This window comes from Danio rerio, chromosome 17 (genome assembly GCF_049306965.1).
Source record: "Danio rerio strain Tuebingen ecotype United States chromosome 17, GRCz12tu, whole genome shotgun sequence".
Classification (NCBI taxonomy): domain Eukaryota; kingdom Metazoa; phylum Chordata; class Actinopteri; order Cypriniformes; family Danionidae; genus Danio; species Danio rerio.
The window spans coordinates 59,012,624-59,032,500 of record NC_133192.1 but is presented as its reverse complement, the minus strand read 5'-3'; the positions used below and the strand labels follow the sequence as shown (position 1 = coordinate 59,032,500).

Below are 19,877 nucleotides of genomic sequence, written 5' to 3'. Positions count from 1 at the left end.
ATCTCTGCTTTGTCCACCTCTGATGTTGAAAATGCAGCTCTACAGTTTAACAAAGGGACTTTTTTAGACATTTTAGTACTAATATAATGTGTGGGAAATGAAGGCATTAGGCTACTTCTGTGCTTTCTTTGCGTCACAGTCCAAGCTGGATGTGCTCGGCTGTCATGGCTATGACGTATTATCCTAAACGGACATAAAAACAGACGGGAGTCCGGCTATCAGAGCAGGAGCAGTCCGACGGCAGCTCATAAACACAGCCTTGGCACTACAGACTTTATATTTCAGCTTTAAGTGGGTTTCCCTTTTACAAGCCTGAGTTCAGATAGAGACAGATGCGAAGGGTGAGCGCGCATTTCTTTTCCAGCGATATAAAAAGAGAGCAAGCGTCCGCGGCGTCTCTCCTCGTTTGCGGCTTCTCATTAACAAACAATAGTGCTGTGAAATTGCTTTAATGACAACGTAATAAAATTGCTATTCCGCTCACAGACGGCCCGAGGCGCAGCGCGATCCCAGTCGTACCTGCAAAACCACAGAAATTAACCCACTTATTCACCTCAGACGCGTCTCTTTCTTCAGGCCTGCTCTATTTGTTTTCCCCTGCAAACAAAACGGATCGTCCCAGAGCAGAAAAACGACGCATCTCGCTTTTTCATCTGCAGACTGAACGCATACTAACAACACTAAGATTAACATTAAGACACACACTCACCGGCCACTTTATTAGGTACACCTTACTAGTACTGTGTTGGATGCCTTCAGAACTGCCTTAATCCGTAGATTCAACAAGCTACTGGAGATATTCCTCATATTGGCATGATAGCATCACACAGTTGCTGCAGATCTCCCGTTCCACCACATCCCAAAGCTGCTCTATTGGATTGAGATGTGGTGACTGTGGAGGCCATTTGAGTACAGTGAACTCATCGTCATGTTCAGCAGTCTGAGATGATTGAGCTTTATGACATGCTGCGTTATCCTGCTGGAAGTAGAAGATGGAGACACTGTGCTCATAAAGGGATGGACATGGTCAGCAGCAATACTCAGGTAGGCTGTGGCGTTGATGCTCAATTGGTACTAATGGACCCAAAGAAAATCTCCCCCACACCATTACACCACCACCACCAGCCTGAACCGCTGATACAAGGCAGGATGATCCATGCTTTCATGTTGTCTGAGCCGAGCATCTGAATGTGTCAGCAGAAATGGAGACTCATCAGAGCAGCAACGTTTCTCCAATCTTCTATTGTCCAGTTTTGGTGAGTCTGTGTGAATTGTAGCCTCAGTTTCCTGTTCTTAGCTGACAGGAGCCGCACCCGGTGTGCTCTTCTGCTGCTGTAGCCCATCCGCCTCAAGGTTGGCCGTGTTGTGTGTTCAGAGATGCTCTTCTGCAGAGCTCGGTTGTAGCGAGTGCTTATTTGAGTTACTGTTGCCTTTCTATCAGCTGGAACCAGTCTGGCCATTCTCCTCTGACCTCTGGCCTCATCAACAAGGCATTTGCAGCCACAGAACTGCCACTCACTGGATATTTCCTCTTTGTCGGAGCATTCTCTGTAAAGCCTAGAGATGGCTGTGCGTGAAAACCCCAGTAGATCAGCAGTTTCTGAAATACTCAGAGCAGCCCGTCTGGCAGCAACAACCATGCCACGTTCAGAGTCACTTAAATCCCCTTTCTTCCCCATTCTGATGCTCACTTTGACCTGCAGCAGATCGTCTTGATCATGTCTACATGCCTAAATGCAGTGAGCTGCTGCCCTGTGATTGGCTGATTAGACATTTGCGTTAACCAGCAGGTGGACAGGTGTACCTAATAAAGTGGCCGGTGAGTGTAATTAGTCTAAAAAAAAATCTGTATTTATTTGTTTGTAATGATAACACTTGTAAACAATTATTATTATTATTATTACTGTGATAGGCAGCACTGGTTAGCGCTCTCGCCTCACAGCAAGAAGCTCGCTGGTTTGAGTCTCGGCTGGGCCAGTTGGTGTTTCTGTGTGGAGTTTGCATGTTCTCCCCGTGTTGACGTGGGTTTCCTGCGCATGCTCCGGTTTCCCCCACAGTCCAAACACATGCGCTATAGGGGAATTGAGTAAGCTAAAAATTGTCCGTAGTGTATGTGTGTGAATGAGTGTGTGTCGATGTTTCCCAGTGATGGGTTGCAGCTTGAAGGGCATCCGCTGCATAAAACATATGCTGTATAAGTTGGCGGTTCATTCCTCTGTGGCGACCTCAGATTAATAAAGGAACTAAGCCTAAAAGAAAATGAATGAATGAGTTATTATGATATTGTCAGCACACATCTTGTTTCCGCACGTCTCCCTCTCTCCTTCAGGAGGATCACTATAACTCTCTCCATACTTCATTGATAAGTTGTGTGTCAATCCCAGCTTTGCACAATGGCGTTTGCAGTTTGGACTGGATTGATGGCCCAGCCCGAGTTTGAGTAATGAATTGGATCCTCTGCTTGTTCTGATGTGTGCCAGTCTGCTGAAAGTGGCGCTGAGAGACTTATATCAGATCAGATGAAGAGGCAGACGCTGGGGAACCAACAACTGAGTCAAATTCCGCTAATTAACTGCCAATTAGCGCCCGCTAAACGCAATGCGTGCTGATGCTGTGCTCTGCCAGACGCTCATCTGCTCTCCAGCCGTATATTTAGAAAGAGAGTTGTGCAATCTGACCACCGCCGGCCAGAATAAGAGCGTCTCATGGTCTGCAGTAGGTCAAAGTTAAACGTGCTGCAGTCGGGGTGTGTATAATTCTCTATACACTGACTCTGCTTCAATCATGCCCTGCCTTCACTATAGCCCTCAAATAAAGCAGATCAGTCTCATTTCAGGCTTCAGAAACAAGCTGATCTTCAACACACACACACACACACAGAGAGAGAGAGAGAGAGAGGTGTATGGTGTTGTCGGAGCAGGAGTCTCTCTGTCTCTGTCACGTCTCACAGTGACTCCTGTGTTTGATTCTGCTCGGAACAAAGACCTGATTCAGGACGTCCAGCTAACCCATCCGTCTCTGCATATCAAAGGCGGATCCACACACACACACACACACACACACACACACGCTCCGTCACAGGAGGAATCCAGGAATGTCAGGTGGACGCAGCGGATCTGACCTGGGCGAGTGTGCGTGAGCACGGGATTTAAAGGGCCAGTTCACACAATAATGCACTCTCACTTCCCTCATTACAAACGTTTAACAGTTTCTTTTCTCTTTGAAGATATTTTGAAGAATGTTGGAAACCTGTAACCATTGACTTCCATTGTGTTTTTTTTTCCTACTATAGAAGTTGGTGACATGGTGCATCAGTGGTCAGCACTGTGCCCTAACAGCAAGAAGGTTGCTGGTTCGAGTCTCGGTTGGCTCAGTTTTGTGTGGAGTTTGCATGTTCTCCCCGTGTTGGCGTGGGTTTCCTCCGGGTGCTCCGGTTTCCCCCACAGTCCAAACACATGCGCTATAGGGGAATTGATGAGCAAAACACAGCCAAGGAGACTCTCAGATGCTTTCAGAGAAAGAAAATCAAGCTGTAGAATGGCCCAGCCAATCACCTGATCCGAATCCAATTGAGAATATAAAATAAAGCTCAGATTTGATAGACGAGACCCACAGAAGCATCTTTTGTTTTGTTTTCATGTCTATATATATATATATATATATATATTTTTTTTTTTAAACCAAAATCTGCTTTAAGTCCATGTCAGCAGCTCCTTTACAAATATTATTCCCAGGAAAACACCAATACTTATTTCCCCTGCTGTATATGCTATATATCTGCAACCTATCTATGTGTATATATAACAACTCTAACTGTTAAAGGCTAATTATTACTAGTTAATTATTTATACTATACATTACACTAGTTAAGCTATTAATAACTAATAAAGTTAACTAATAACCTTTTCAATTTTTGAATGTGATGCAATAATGTGCAGCTGCTTTCAAGCCATATTAATTTAGAAAAGTGCTATACGGAAAAACTTGAATTGAGCATGTTCATAATCACCTTATATTGAATTATTGAGTATCAGCACACGTCCAACACACAACTTCAGTCGGCTTCTCAGTGTGTTTCAGCATTAATCAGCATGAAACAGCCGAAGCGGCTCGATTTTCTGCTGCCGTAGGTGTGTGACGGCACGAGCGGCTGTAATTGAAACGCCGTCCACACCGCCGGGCAGATAACAGCGCTTCCTACGGCCAATTTAAGTGGACAAACCCAGCTCATTCTCCAGGCGTGTTTCTCATTGTGATCCCGCAACAGAACGAGGTGTAGGGGGGGAAATGAATCACAAAAGCAGCAGAAAAAAATCAATTGACCTCAGGGTGATAACGCCGAGAGCCGCCGCCTGTCCCCGACAGATACAGCCCCACCAAAATGAGACTCGCTTTGATAAATACATTAAGCGGAGCTGCGGATAAAAGCCCGAGACTTCTCATTTGTAAATAAAAAGCTCCACTACATGGAATTAGACCGATAACATAGCGCTGCGTATAATTACGTTTGTGTAAGGCCAGGAAATCCCGGTGTTTCTGAAAAGAAGCTGTCAGCTCAATTAATCTGAACTTTAAATGAAGCCAGCGATAATATATATTAAACGTATTTTTCCGATAAATAATTCCTGTATCAATCTGTGCGGCTCTGTGATCGTTTCATTTAATCCGCCACCTCGGGGTTATGAGCTGAGCTGTGTGTATCCCTGCTGTCCCCTTGAACACTTCTGAGGGAACGTGAAGAGGAGGAGATGAACAGAGACTCACCAGTTGTTTACTTGTAAGATGGTGAGGCCGGTGTCCTGAGCCAGCTGCTTCTTCTGCTCTTCTGAGGGATACGGGTGCTGGAGGGAAACACAAGAGACGCTCGGGATTAGAAAACACACACACACACACACACACACAGTGATGATGCATGTGGTGATGACCAACACACACTAAATTTTAAATAGTTATCTATAGGGTGGCACGGTGGCTCATTGATTAGCACTGTGGCCTCATAGCAAGAAGGTCACTGGTTCGAGTCCCGGCTGGGTCAGTTGGCGTTTCTGTGTGGAGTTTGCATGTTCTCCCCGTGTTGGTGTGGGTTTCCTCCGGGTGCTCCGGTTTCCCCCACAGTCCAAACACATGCGCTATAGGGGAACTGATCAACTACACTGGCCGTAGTGTATGAGTGTGCATGTGAATGAGTGTGTATGGGTGTTTCCCAGTACTGGGTTGCTGCTGTAAGGGCATCTGCTGTGTAAAACATATGCTGTAATAGTTGATGGTTCATTCTGCTGTGTCAGAAGATGAGAGAATATACGGTCTGTACAATACAATCATCATTACGTCCCCATAAAGATAGCTTTACAAGTATGCGTGTGTGTGTGTATGAGTGTGTGAGCTCCTTTGAGTGAGTGTCTGAATGTCTATATGGGTGTGTGTGCATGTATATCTTGTATTCCTAATATTGTGATGACCAAATGTCCCCACAAGTACAACAATCCCAGTAATGTTTGACCTTGTGGGGACATTTTTTTGGTCCTCATAAGAAAAAAGGGCTTGTAAATCAAGTAGAGTTATGTATTGTGAAGATGTGTGATGAGTGTGTGTTTGAGTGTTTTTTTATGTGTGTGTGTGTGTATTGCTAACATCGTGATGACCAAATGTCCCCATAAGTATACAAATACCAGTATTTATGGCCATGTAGGGGCATATTTGGTCCCCATAAGGAAAAGTGTTTATATATTCAGCCGAATTATGTATTGTGATGATGTAAAAGTGCAGATTGTTTGCTGTGAGAGGAGAGAATATAGTCTGTACAGCAGAAACATCTTCATGTCCCCATAAAGATAGCTGAACAAGTGTGCATGTGTGTAGGAGTGTGTGAGCTCCTGTGAGTGTGTGTTTGAGTTTTTTATGTGTGTTGGTGTGCGTGTGTCTTGTCATTTCTATGTCATTCCTAATATTGTGATGATCAAATGTCCCCACAAGTAAGTAATCCAAGTAATTTTTGACCTTGTGGGGACATTTTTTGGTCCTCCTGAGGAAAAGGGTTCATAATTCCAGCAGAATGATATATTGTGATGTGTGAAGACGTGTGATGAGTGTGGGTTTGAGTGTTTTTTGTGTGTGTGTGTCTTGTACTCCTAACATTGTGATGATCAAATGTCCCCACAAGTATAGAAATACCAGTAATTTTTGGTCCCCATAAGGAAAAGGTTCATATAATAAGTATTAAGAATCGAGTATTGTGAATATGTTATATTGTAGATTGTTTGCTGTGAGAGCGAGAGGATATAATATACAGTCTGTACAATAGAAACATCATTACGTCCCCATAAAGATAGCTGTACAAGTGTGTGTGTGCTGCTTATATGATGCAAGCAGGCAGCACGATAAGAGATCAGAGTGCAGCTGAATCAGGATCAGGCCAATTAATGGAAGCATGTGTGCAGAGAGAGACACACACACACACACACACACACACACACACACACAGCCAATCAGATGAAACGCATGGCTCCGAGCGCAAAGACGCAAAACACAGCGCTTTCCTCGACGGTTAGCGCCGAGTCCCTGAACGCAGGCCAAGCTAGCGCTAACGCAGGCGTTTCTGCAAAGGTCTCTGACTGCCAGCGGTGGCTCCTGCGAGCGCAAGCCCCGCGCGGGACGCTATGATACAATTTGTGTCACTGCTGATCTGCCAAATGTGACATGATAGAAGCGGCAGGATTGGATTTGTGTCTGCAGCATGACAAACAATAGTGATGCGCACTGACAGATGTCTTTAAGAGGCAGATTAACCAGCAAACACACCACACACTCACACACAGCGCTTTATTCAGCCCTCGCTACACACACACACACACACACACACGCCCCCACACACACACATACACAAACACACACACACACACACATACACACATTAACATACACACATACACACACACACACATGAAAATATATGCATATGCACACACACACACACACACAAAAAATACACAAACACATACACACAAATGACACACACATATACATACATACACAACTGAAAATATACACATATGCACACACACACACACACAAATTAATTCATACACACGTACAAACACACACACACACATAAATTACATACACACATTAACATACACACATGCACATGAAAATATATGCATATATACATACACACAAATGAACACACAAACAAATGAACACACACACAAATGAACGCACATATACATGTGAAAATATACACATATGCACACACACACAAATTAATTCATACGCACATACAAACGCACACATGCAAAAACCCACATACACAAACAAACACACACACACACAAGTGAACACACACACACACACACAGATGAAAATATATACATATGCACACAAACACAGACAAATACACACAAATGAACACACACACACATGAACACACATACATACATACATACACAAATGAAAATAAGCACATATGCACACACACACACACACAAATTAATTCATACACATACAAACACACACATCACAAACATACACATGCAAAAACCCACACAGACACAAACACACACACACACACAGAGATGAATATGCACATATGCACACGAACACACAAATAAATACACAGAGACATACATATACACATGCACACGTACACACACAAATGAACACACACAAATAAAAAAAATATATACACATGCACACACACACACACAAATAAATACATACACACATACAAACAAACACCATGAACACACATATACATAAACACAAATGCACACACACAAAAATGTGCACACATGCAAACACACACACATACAAACATATTACACACACATTAACACATGCAAAAAACACAAACAAAACAAACTCATACACATGCACACACTCAATCATAATGACAAACACACATACATTCATATTCACACACACACACACACACACTGCTCATGCCGTATCCTAAGTGGGTGAATTCTGACCCTGAGCTCTGGAGGTTTAATTAAAGGGAACTCTTCAGGAATGCGTCCAATTAATCAGAAAACAACTGTAAGACTGAGCAAATAATGAAGCAGCAGAGAGTCAGATTCCTGCTCATACACACCGCCACTAACATCATCAACAGAGACACATGATAATGCCCACCACAGATACATTGCTGGATTGCTTAGTGCTGACATAAGCTTGGCAACACGACTGTGTGTGTACGTGTGTGTGTGTGTGTGTGTGTGTGTGTGTGTGTGTGTGTGTGTGTGTGTGTGTGTGTGTGTGTGTGTGTGTGTGTTTGTGTGTGTGTGTCTGATTCTCTTACAGACAGCAGAAGATTTAATCATTCATAATCAGTCATTTATTATATATAATTAGATATATTTTTATATATATTATATGTATTTTTTTATTCTTTAAAGCTCTGATCACATTACATAAAAATTCCAATCAATATATTATTATTATTAATATTATTATTATTAATATTATTATTAATTATACGTTTTTTATTTTAAAATATTTATTAGATTTTAGTTATTTATTTTAACTATATGTGCATATATACACACACTTTCCGGCCACTTTATTAAGTACATCTGTCCAAATGCCTGTTTACACACATTTCTAATCAGCCAATCACAGGGCAGCAGCTCACTGCATTTAGTCATGTAGACATGATCAAGAGGATCTGCTGCAGTTCAGAGTGAGCATCAGAATGGGGAAGAAAGGGGATTTAAGAGATTCTGAATGTGGCATGGTTGTTGCTGCCAGACGGGCTGCTCTGAGTATTTCAGAAACTGCTGATCTACTGGGATTTTCACGCACAACCATCTCTAGGGTTTACAGAGAATGCTCCGACACAGAGGAAATATCCAGTGAGCGGCAGTTCTGTGGGTGCAAATGCCTTGTTGATGAGGTCAGAGGTCAGAGGAGAATGGCCAGACTGGTTCCAGCTGATAGAAAGGCAACAGTAACTCAAATAAGCACTCGTTACAACCGAGCTCTGCAGAAGAGCATCTCTGAACACACAACACGGCCAACCTTGAGGCGGATGGGCTACAGCAGCAGAAGAGCACACCGGGTGCCGCTCCTGTCAGCTAAGAACAGGAAACTGAGGCTACAATTCACACAGACTCACCAAAACTGGACAATAGAAGATTGGAGAAACGTTGCTGCTCTGATGAGTCTCCATTTCTGCTGACACATTCAGATGCTCGGCTCACAATTTGGTCTCAACAACATGAAAGCATGGATGCATGATCCGTGATGCTATATGTTGAATCTATGTCATGAAGGATCAAGGCAGTTGTGAAGGCAAAAGGGGGTCCAACTCGATACTAGTAGGGTGTACCTAATAAAGTGGCCGGTAAGTGTATGTATATATTTTTATTTATTTTAGTTTGTCCGGTTAGCTCGTCATGTTATGAAGGCAGAGCGGAGGCCCGGAGGAGGAGCAAGGCAGCGTTCGAGACTGGGTTCGAGACCAGGGAAGAGCGGTTCCAGAAATCAGGTAAGACAAAAAACAGAATCCAAAAAATAAAGCGAAAGAGTTCGTAACGGAGCGAGAATGCAATGAAATCCGAAAACGCAGTCAAAATCAGAGCAGGGCTTTTCTTTTTCTGCACAGCTTTCGTAAATCGTTGCTTGGGCTTAAGCCAGGTTTATACTTCTGCGTCAAGTGATCGGTGTAACCAACAGCGCATGCAACGCGAGTAGCTGTGCATTTATAGTTCTGCTGTCGTCTCTGTCGGTCTGCATTAACACTTCCGAAACGCTAGTTGGCAGTGAGGTGTTAATGTTCCTCTGTGTCGAGTTTCTTCGCTGCTGTTTTGTTTTCCTGAACACTTCCGGGATGTACAAGTGGCTCAAACTCGCTCATTTTGAGGCAGGAACCGGCGGACGTGCAACAACTTTAACTATGAGGTAAACACAAAACAAAAGCTCCTTCACGGGACTCCACACTTGTAAACAATCGCTTCATCAGGCTCGCAACATTCACGCGGCTCTCGGTCCCGCCCAGACTCGTCAGCGCTACCAAGCGGACCAATCACAGAGCTTGTGCGACGCGTCGTTGCGACGTGTAGTTAAAGGGTCACGAAACACCAAAACACATTTTTTGAGCTTTTGACAGTCGTATATGTGTCCCACACTGCTGTAAACACTATTAGGACACCTATATTTCACTAAAAAGTGTAAATTGGTTGTTTTTGCGTTATTTCAAGCAAATTCGTACTTCCTGTTTGAAACGAATTTTTGAAGCTGCGTCACGGTCATGACATAATAGCGTGTATTCCAGCGTGCAGACTGGGCGTCTGTGCCTGAGTGAGTCTTATTACGTCTTACAGTGTGATACATTAATGCATGAGTAAGGCTTGGTTCAAACCAATCAGCGCGCTCTATTGTTCAACTTCATTAATATTCATTTGTGTCACCGTGTTTAAGCCACAAAGACGCCACGTTGTTTTGGCAAAACAAGCGTGAAGTGTTGCTTTTATAGTTTGCTGCCGTTAAGTTTCGTTTTCATTTTCTCTCTGTGAGAGCTTATCTGGATCAGGTGTGGATTAACAGTGTACGCGACGCTCGACAACAATAACTTACGTGTCTAAGGAGGATTATTGTTTACCTGAGAGCTGTTCTCATCTGCAAACGCTGAAATCTGGATTTGCTTGTAGTATTCTCTCCATAAAGACGCGGCTCTAGTTGCTGGTGATTGTCCTGTCTCTACAGATTTGGTAAGTGAGCGACCAGTGCTCTTTGTTTATTCAGTTTGTTCATATCGAATTAAGTTAACTATAGCACTGAGTGCAGAAATGTTAGCACCGCATTTTGTGACCGGAATAACACACGCGGCTTTCTGACGCTACCTGCCGTGTGCATCTAAGTTTCCGGGAAATGCTGAGGTTTTTTTCTCTCATTCGCCGTGCGGTATCAAACATTGCATGAAAAATACACGCTTAGAGCAGTTCCTCGAATCAAATATCTCGTTTGTCGCGAGGGGCATGAATGAATTCCCTGATTGAAAGAGCCAAACTAAAGTTAAAGTCCAACATTTATTAATTCAGCAAATAATTCGACTACAGATGTCCATGTAGGTTAAACACCATCGCTTTCTCCTGTCTGTGTGTGTGTGTATTTTGACTCTGAAACTCGCGCGTGCACAAATAGACACTCCCACACCATCCCACTTTAGTTTCTCCGACACTCCCCCCTAAACAGAGCTGGACACGCCCACTTTTCTGACTTTTTCGAAAGTAGAGGTGTGAAAACACCCTGCTGAAACGAGGGGGTTTCATGGCCCTTTAAATTTTTTAAGAGGTGCACGTCAGCGACGCTTGACGGCCACAACGAAGGGCTATGCGTCAACGCCGTAGGATACGTGTAAGTTTGACGCAGAAGAATAAATCAGCCTTTAGGGAGCAAGGAGGAGGAGGAGGAGGGCGGCCGATTGGCTGGCCACCCAGTCAATCGTTCAGTCATTCAGCCAGCCGGTCAGTCAGACAGACGGCCGCTCGACAGCGGCCTCCGGTGGCTTTTTACGTGAGAACAGTGCACTCGAGAGACGCTCGAGACGCGAAAAAGAGCGAAAATTGGATTCGCGTAAACAAAAACTGCACCTCCCGGGACGTATTACGATTTTAAAAAGGAGGCGTGGCACCTGACCCCACCCCTAACCCCAACCATCATTGGGCGATGAGCAAATCGTACTAAATTGTACGAATTAGATCGTACGAATTCATACGAATTAGCCACTAAATGAGAAAGTTACGAATTGCCGTGAGATTGTGTTGGTTATTTCTGCTCTTTCTCTCAGTTTATATTGAGTGTTTGTGTGTTTCTATCAATCTCCAATAAGCTACACATCATGTCTGAGTGTTTAATGTCATTAAATCAAGGGATAAACGCAGCACGTCTCCTCCAGCCACCACAAACCCAATGATCTGAACAACCCAGAGACACGTTACAGCAGCGAGATCACATTATATCCAGACAGAGGAATGAAAAAAAACAACAAAAATAAAGCAGAAATCACTTAAAACCCTTCATCCCCAGCTTTAGATATCCTGACCACAGACACGATACACCGCAGATCCAGTTTCCCTGAGCTCCGCTGCACAAATCACTGCAAATACACTCAACCCAGGGGTGGAAAACGCTAGTGAATGTGCATGTGTGTGTGATTTTCATTGCATTTATTAAACACGCTGCACTTTAAAGGGTTAGTTCACGCACAAATTAAGTACGTAGGATAATCTTCACCCCATAGTCAGGTTATTTCGCCTGCTTTAATGATAAAACTCTCTTCATTTTGACTCGTTATTTCTGAAAGCAACACTATATGCTTTACCTATCGAGAAGACGCTGACTGATTTAAGAGTTTGTAGGTGTTTAGACAAGAAATGAGTCGTTTCTCTCGGTGTACACCGTCTATGAAGCACCCAAACTCATCGTTCTGTAAATACAGCTGTGAAACCAGAGTAATGTGCATCCGGGTGACATCTCAGGTCGAGTCCAGCGCTGTAAAATGAGGCATCAGATGACAAAACAAGTGAAACCCGAACGCAGCACTACCTTTTCCATCAATTATTCACAGTGTCCAGCGGTGTGCATGACACGCTAACAGCACGGCGGAGAGTAAACTTAGCATGAGAGATCACAGAGAGATTGAAAGTGTTCCTGTCGCTTTAAGCTCAATCAATAGAGTGAATTACTGAGAGCCGGGGAGACGCACCGACCGAGCGGCCGGCCGCAGAATGCGGAGAGATGCAGTCTATAAATTATCAGGCAGAAAAATGAGCAGCTTATTTTATTGCAGATGCCAGCGAGAGCCGGAGATCCAATCAGCTGTTAATTACGCTGCAGCCCGTTAATGGCACCCGCTGCTTTCTGCTGCCTGAGCTGTTATTACCAGCACACACACACACACATATATATATACACACACTATACACACACACAAACACACACATACACATACACACGCACACACACATATACACACACACACATATACACACACTCAATGACATACACACGCACACAAACACACACATATATATATACACACACTATACACACACACACACACACACATATATACACACACACACACACACACACATATATATATACACACACTATACACACACACACACAAATACACACATATATACATGCACTCAATGACATACACACGCACACAAACACACACATAATCGCATACATACACACGCACACACACAAACACACACACACACAAATACACACACATATACACGCACTCAATGACATACACACACACACAAACACACACATAATCGCATACATACACATTCACACACACACACACACACAAATACACACACAAACACACACATAATCGCATACATACACACGCACACACACAAACACACACATACACACAAACACACACACACACACACAAATACACACACATATACACGCACTCAATGACATACACACACACACAAACACACACATAATCGCATACATACACACGCACACACACATATACACACACATACACACACACACACACAAATACACACACATATACACGCACTCAATTTCGTATACACGCACACAAACACACACATAATCGCATACATACACACACACACACACACACACACACACACATATACACACACATACACACACATATACACGCACTCAATGACATACACACTCACACAAACACACACATAATCGCATACATACACACATATACACACACATATACACACACACACACACAAATACGCACACATATACACGCACTCAATGACATACACACTCACACAAACACACACATAATCACATACATACATACACACACACACTCACACATATACACACATACTCAATCCCATATGCGCACACAAACACACACTCAATCACACACACACAAAAACACATACACAAATACTCAATCGCATACGCACATACAAACACATACAAGCAAACACGCACATATACACACACTCATTCACATACACAAACACACATATACAAAAATACACACATATACATGCACTCAATGACATACACACACACACATACTTATATATACAAACACACACACACAAGCACACACATACTCAATCACATACACACACAGACTCACATTCATGCATTTACACACACATACACACACTCAATCGCATACGCACACACAAACACACACAAATACACTCAATCACATACACAAACAAACACACATATACAAAAATACACGCACGCACACAAATACACACACATATACACGCACTCAATCACATACACACACACAAACACATATATACAAACTTACACACACACAAGCACACACATACTCAATCAAATATACACACAGACTCACATTCACCCATGCACACACACACACAAACATATGTACAAACACATACAGACACATACACACATTCATATTGACATACACACATAATCGCATACACAAGCACCTCCGACACACACACCCACCAATCACACATTCATATTCACATACACACATATATACATACACACACTCACTCATGCACACACAACAAACACACATTCATTTTCACCTACACACATACATTACACACACAAACACACACACACACACACGGCTGTGGAAGGAGTCCTCTGGGATGTGTCAGTGCATCATACAGTCCACAGCAAGTGCATGTGGGCCGCTTTTATTTCCCAGAGTGCATGTGTGTGTGTGTGTGTGTGTGTGTGTGTGTGTGTGTGTGTGTGTGTGTGTGTGTGTGTGTGTGTGTGTGTGTGTGTGCACGTGTGTTTGCACTCTATTGTCTAAATTACAGGGTGTGATGTGCTCTTCACCGCAAGTTGAAGTAACGTAGAGCCTGAACCCTCAGTGCCCCCAAACACACATCAACCCCCCTTCACACACACACACACACACTCTCTCTCCCTCTCCCCAGCGGAGCGGCTGACCGTGCGCTTGATGAATGACTTCATCAGTACGAGGCCAGACTGCAATGAATTAAAGAGTCCTGCAAGCCTAATGAAACCCAGCACATCCCCCCGCAGACCCCTCGCACACTACCCAGACTAGAACAACTAGTGCACTGAATGATGCACTGCAGTCCTGAGGTGTGTGTCGTAATGCAACAATGCATGTTTAAACGCACAAACATAATGCAATATACTGTGATGCAATGATATACACTCAGCGGCCACTTTATTAGGTACACCTATGCTCCTTTGGACCCCCGATTCAGCAAGCTACTGGAGATATTCCTCAGAGATTTTGCTCCATATTGACATGATAGCATCACACAGTTGCTGCAGATTTGTCGGCTGCACATCCATGATGCCAATCTCCCGTTCCACCACATCCCAAAGCTGCTCTATTGGATTGAGCTCTGGTGACTGTGGAGGCCATTTGAGTACAGTGAACTCATTGTCATGTTCAGCAGTCTGAGATGATTGAGCTTTATGACATGCTGCGTTATCCTGCTGGAAGTAGCCATCAGAAGATGGAGACACTGTGCTCATAAAGGGATGGACATGGTCAGCAGAAATGGAGACTCATCAGAGCAGCAACGTTTCTCCAATCTTCTATTGTCCAGTTTTGGTGAGTCTGTGTGAATTGTAGCCTCAGTTTCCTGTTCTTAGCTGACAGGAGCGGCACCCGGTGTGCTCTTCTGCTGCTGTAGCCCATCCGCTTCAAGGTTGGCCGTGTTGTGTGTTCAGAGATGCTCTTCTGCAGAGCTCGGTTGTAGCGAGTGCTTATTTGAGTTACTGTTGCCTTTCTATCAGCTGGAACCAGTCTGGCCATTCTCCTCTGACCTCTGGCCTCATCAACAAGGCATTTGCGCCCACAGAACTGCCGCTCACTGGATATTTCCTCTGTGTCGGAGCATTCTCTGTAAACCCTAGAGATGGTTGTGCGTGAAAACCCCAGAAGATCAGCAGTTTCTGAAATACTCAGAGCAGCCCGTCTGGCAGCAACAACCATGCCACGTCCAAAGTCTCTTAAATCCCCTTTCTTCCCCATTCTGATGCTCACTTTGAACTGCAGCAGGTCCTCTTGACCATGTCTACATGTCTAAATGTGCCATGTGATTGGCTGATTAGATATTTGCATTAACAAGCAGTTGCACAAGTGTACCTAATAAAGTGGCCGGTGAGTGTATACACTAATGGGAATGTGCAATAGATTGCTTTACACTTAATCAGGGATATTTTAAATGCACAAACACAGATATCATAAAGAAAAAATGTGTATTCTGGCATCATTTAATCACTCTAATTGTTTAAAAGCGATTTAAATGTCTTTCTTTAAACACGAAAGAAGATATTTTGACAAATGCTAGGGAAAAATTGACTTCCTGGTGATTTTTGTCTTGTTTCTAGTCTAAATATCTCAAAAATCTTAAATCAAGAGGCATTTCTAGACGAGCAAAGCATTTAGTCTTGTTTTCAGAAACAATTTCTAAAAAAAAATGGTGATTTTTTTACCTAAAAAAACAAGAAAATAATCTGCCAATGGCATTTCAAAGTTTCACCCCAGCAGCATTGTCAGACTATTGTGCTTGTTTTAAGGAAAAACTCTTATTTTTGACACATTATTTCTGAAAACAACACTATATGTATTCCTTGTCGAGAAAATGCTTCTTGATTTCAGATTATTTACACATATTTAGACTAGGAACAAGACAAAACCCCACGTAAGAAAAGCTTTTAGCTCGATGCTAACATGCTAACAACGTTGTCAACCCCAAACCATGTGATTTACATTTCTGTTCTGATCTGAGCCGGAAGAAAGAGGGCATTTTCTCATAACTCCGTCGTCTCCTGCCAACAGTTTCAATTATTTTGCAAGTACTCCATCATGGCTGAAGGATTTGAGTTTCCCCGCGACGCACAGCTCAAATTGACTGTGATCGTGTCTGTATGTTTAATCAAACTGAGCGCAGCAAGATAACACAGACTCCCAATAAAATCAATCAAAGCACAGAATGACATTTTAATATCAGCTATGCAAAAATGCGCAGAAAGATTGGCACATTTTAAATTTAGAGAGGCTGTTAATAATGCATTTACATACGTGTGTTTCTGCAAGAGCGATATTCCAGCCAAATGAAGGCTGCTGCAGCTTTATTTTGATAAGGTGGATGTGAATATACTGTAATATATTGCATTTCATTCAGCTCAGTCCCTTTATTTATCAGGGGTCGCCACAGTGGAATGAACCGCCACCTATTCCAGTATGTGATTTACGCAGCGGATGCACTTCCAGCTGCAACCCAGTACTGGGAAACACCCATACACACTCATTCACACACTTACTCATACACTACGGCCAGTTTAGTTCCCCCTATAGCGCATGTGTTTGGACTGTGGGGGGCACCTGGAGGAAACCCACGCCAACACGGGGAGAACATTCAAACTCCACACAGAAACACCAACTGACCCTGCCGAGGCTTGAACCAGCAACCTTCTTGCTGTGAGGCCACAGTGCTGACCACTGAGCCATCATGTCACCCAATATTGCATGATATAATGCAAATTCAAGAATATTTGTAATATGATGTGCATTTGGCATGAAGCGCCTACTGCAGTGAACAGATTTGTTCAGAAAGTTAACTTCGATATTGAAATGATTCAAAATACAGAGAAAATTAAAGGAATTGCTTTGTTTTTTGCTTGTTTTAGAAAAAAATTTCACTTCATTTTGATTCATTATTTATGAAAACAAACTTAAATAACAAAAAAAAAAAAATATATATATATATATATATATATATATATATATATATATATATATTTATTTATTTTTGTGTCGACTTAGTCCATTTATTAATCTGGGGTTTGCCACAGCGGAATGAACCGCCAACTTATCCAGCACATTTTTACATAGCGGATACCCTTCCAGCTGCAACCCATCTCTAGGAAAGCACAGGAAACCAACGCGAACGCAGGGAGAACATGCTAACTCCACACAGAAACACAAACAGAGCCGAGGATCAAACCAGCGACCCAGTGACCTACTGGCTGTGAGGCGACAGCACTACCTACTGCGCCACTGCCTCGCCCAGTCCTGATCAAAGCTACTAAATTGCTTAGAAAATTACGTGATTTTAATTCTTTAATTGGCAAATTCGTGAATGATGTCACTGATTTGGTGATAAAAAGCACACAAAATGACGTATTTTCAATGTAAAAAGTAATTTTGGACTGGATTTTTTTTACCGTTTATCACAGTCTCGGACATTGTGTCACAGTCTTGGCACAACAGGCCTTCATCCGACTCTGGCATACATCATGTGGGCCAAACATGACCCAGGTTTGACAGAGGTGGCACTGTCTTTAAGGCGGCATGGGCCAGATGTCAAATGCAGTATTTGGCCCAGATGTTAAAGATTGATATGTGGGCCATGTAAGTGTAATGCAAATACATTAAAACTACTGTTTGAGTAAAGAAATGTTTTGATTGCATTTCCATCATCCTGTTTGCATCATCTAACGGCCTTATTTTAAGCCAGGATACAATCAACATTAATTAATCTATTGTTTCCTGTGTGTTGCAAAATAACCAAATTTGACCTGCATCACATATGATTTATTAATTAAATTATTAGTTTATAATTCATATTATTATTACTATTATTAACCAATACTAACCATTACATTATTAATGTGCCTAAAGTACAATGCTTCATGGGTTTCCCTGCTGAAAAATCCAGCTCAAACCAGCCTAGGCTGGTTGGCTGGTTTTAGCTGCTTGAGCAGGCTGGTTTTAAAGGGGTTTTGGCCACTTCCAGGCTGGTTTCCAGCCATTTCCAGCCTGGTCTTAGCTGGTCAGGCTGGAAAATGATCAGCCAAATCCAGCTAAAACCAGCTTGACCAGTCTAGTTTAAGCTGGACATAGCTGGTTTTGGCTGGACTCCCAGCTTGGCTAGGCTGGTTAAGCTGGTTTTAGCTGGTCATCTCCCAGCCTGACCAACTAATACCAGGCTGGAAATGGCTGAAAACCAGCCTGGAAGTGGCCAAAACCCCTCTAAAACCAGCCTGCTCAACCAGCTAAAACCAGCCAACCAGCCTAGGCTGGTTGAAGCTGGATTCTTCAGCAGGGTGATCAATGTCATTGCAGTCGTGACACACCAAATAATGACAATGGCCAAACATGGTCCATAGCTGGCCCAGTTCTGGGTTATTAACTTGGCTGAGACAAGGCCCAGATATGCTCCATGTTTGGCCCTTATATTGAAGCCAGACTTGGTCCAGTCATGAACCGTAATTCACATCAAAAGCTGATCGTGTGGGCCAGAGCTGGGCCGGAGACATGTTGCTATGTGGGTAGTGACCTCCATGCTGTCTTTTTGTTAAAACAGTTTCCATTTATGTGGCTTCAAAGGGGCACCTGGAGCCCAGCGCGCCGTGAAAAGCTATTGAGGAGAGCAGCTAGACGTCCACTATATCGCTCTTTCTCTCTCTCTCCGTGGCCCCACAACAATCGGCTGGCTCGCTGGACCGCCGCCAGCCCCCCCGTTTGCTCTACACCAATAATTTATGTTCAGTGAAGATGGTGCAAGGTTCTAGAGCGGCTCTAGCTATCAATTTGCCTGCCAAGCAAACTGTTGCCCCGCAAAAACATGGATTGGCAAGGCCAGGCGGAGAGAGAGAGAGAGAGAGAGAGGAGGGGGGGGCTGGCGGGCACCCCCGTGAGGTTGGCCTGGAACGCAGTTGCTGAGGGTAAACAAGCATTAGCGCTAAAAATCAATCACTCCCATTCTCAAGGCCGTCAGAGAGAACCGCGCTGGGGAACAAACACACACCCACTGCAAGTCAGAGATACACACGCAGCCAAGTACACACAGCGAAATGCACACCCAGAGATACAAACAATTAGGGGGAAGTTTTGCTCTTTA

General features: G+C 43.3%; 1 protein-coding gene across 11 annotated transcripts in view; it reads right to left on the bottom strand.

The window, feature by feature from the left end:
* Positions 1-19,877, bottom strand: part of meis2a (Meis homeobox 2a) — a 105,582-nt gene that overhangs the window by 28,878 nt on the left and 56,827 nt on the right. For all 11 annotated transcript variants that reach the window (XM_009293345.4, XM_009293346.5, XM_009293343.5 and 8 more), the window contains 1 exon segment: positions 4,765-4,841. In XM_009293345.4, the coding sequence (XP_009291620.1) occupies positions 4,765-4,841 (77 nt within the window).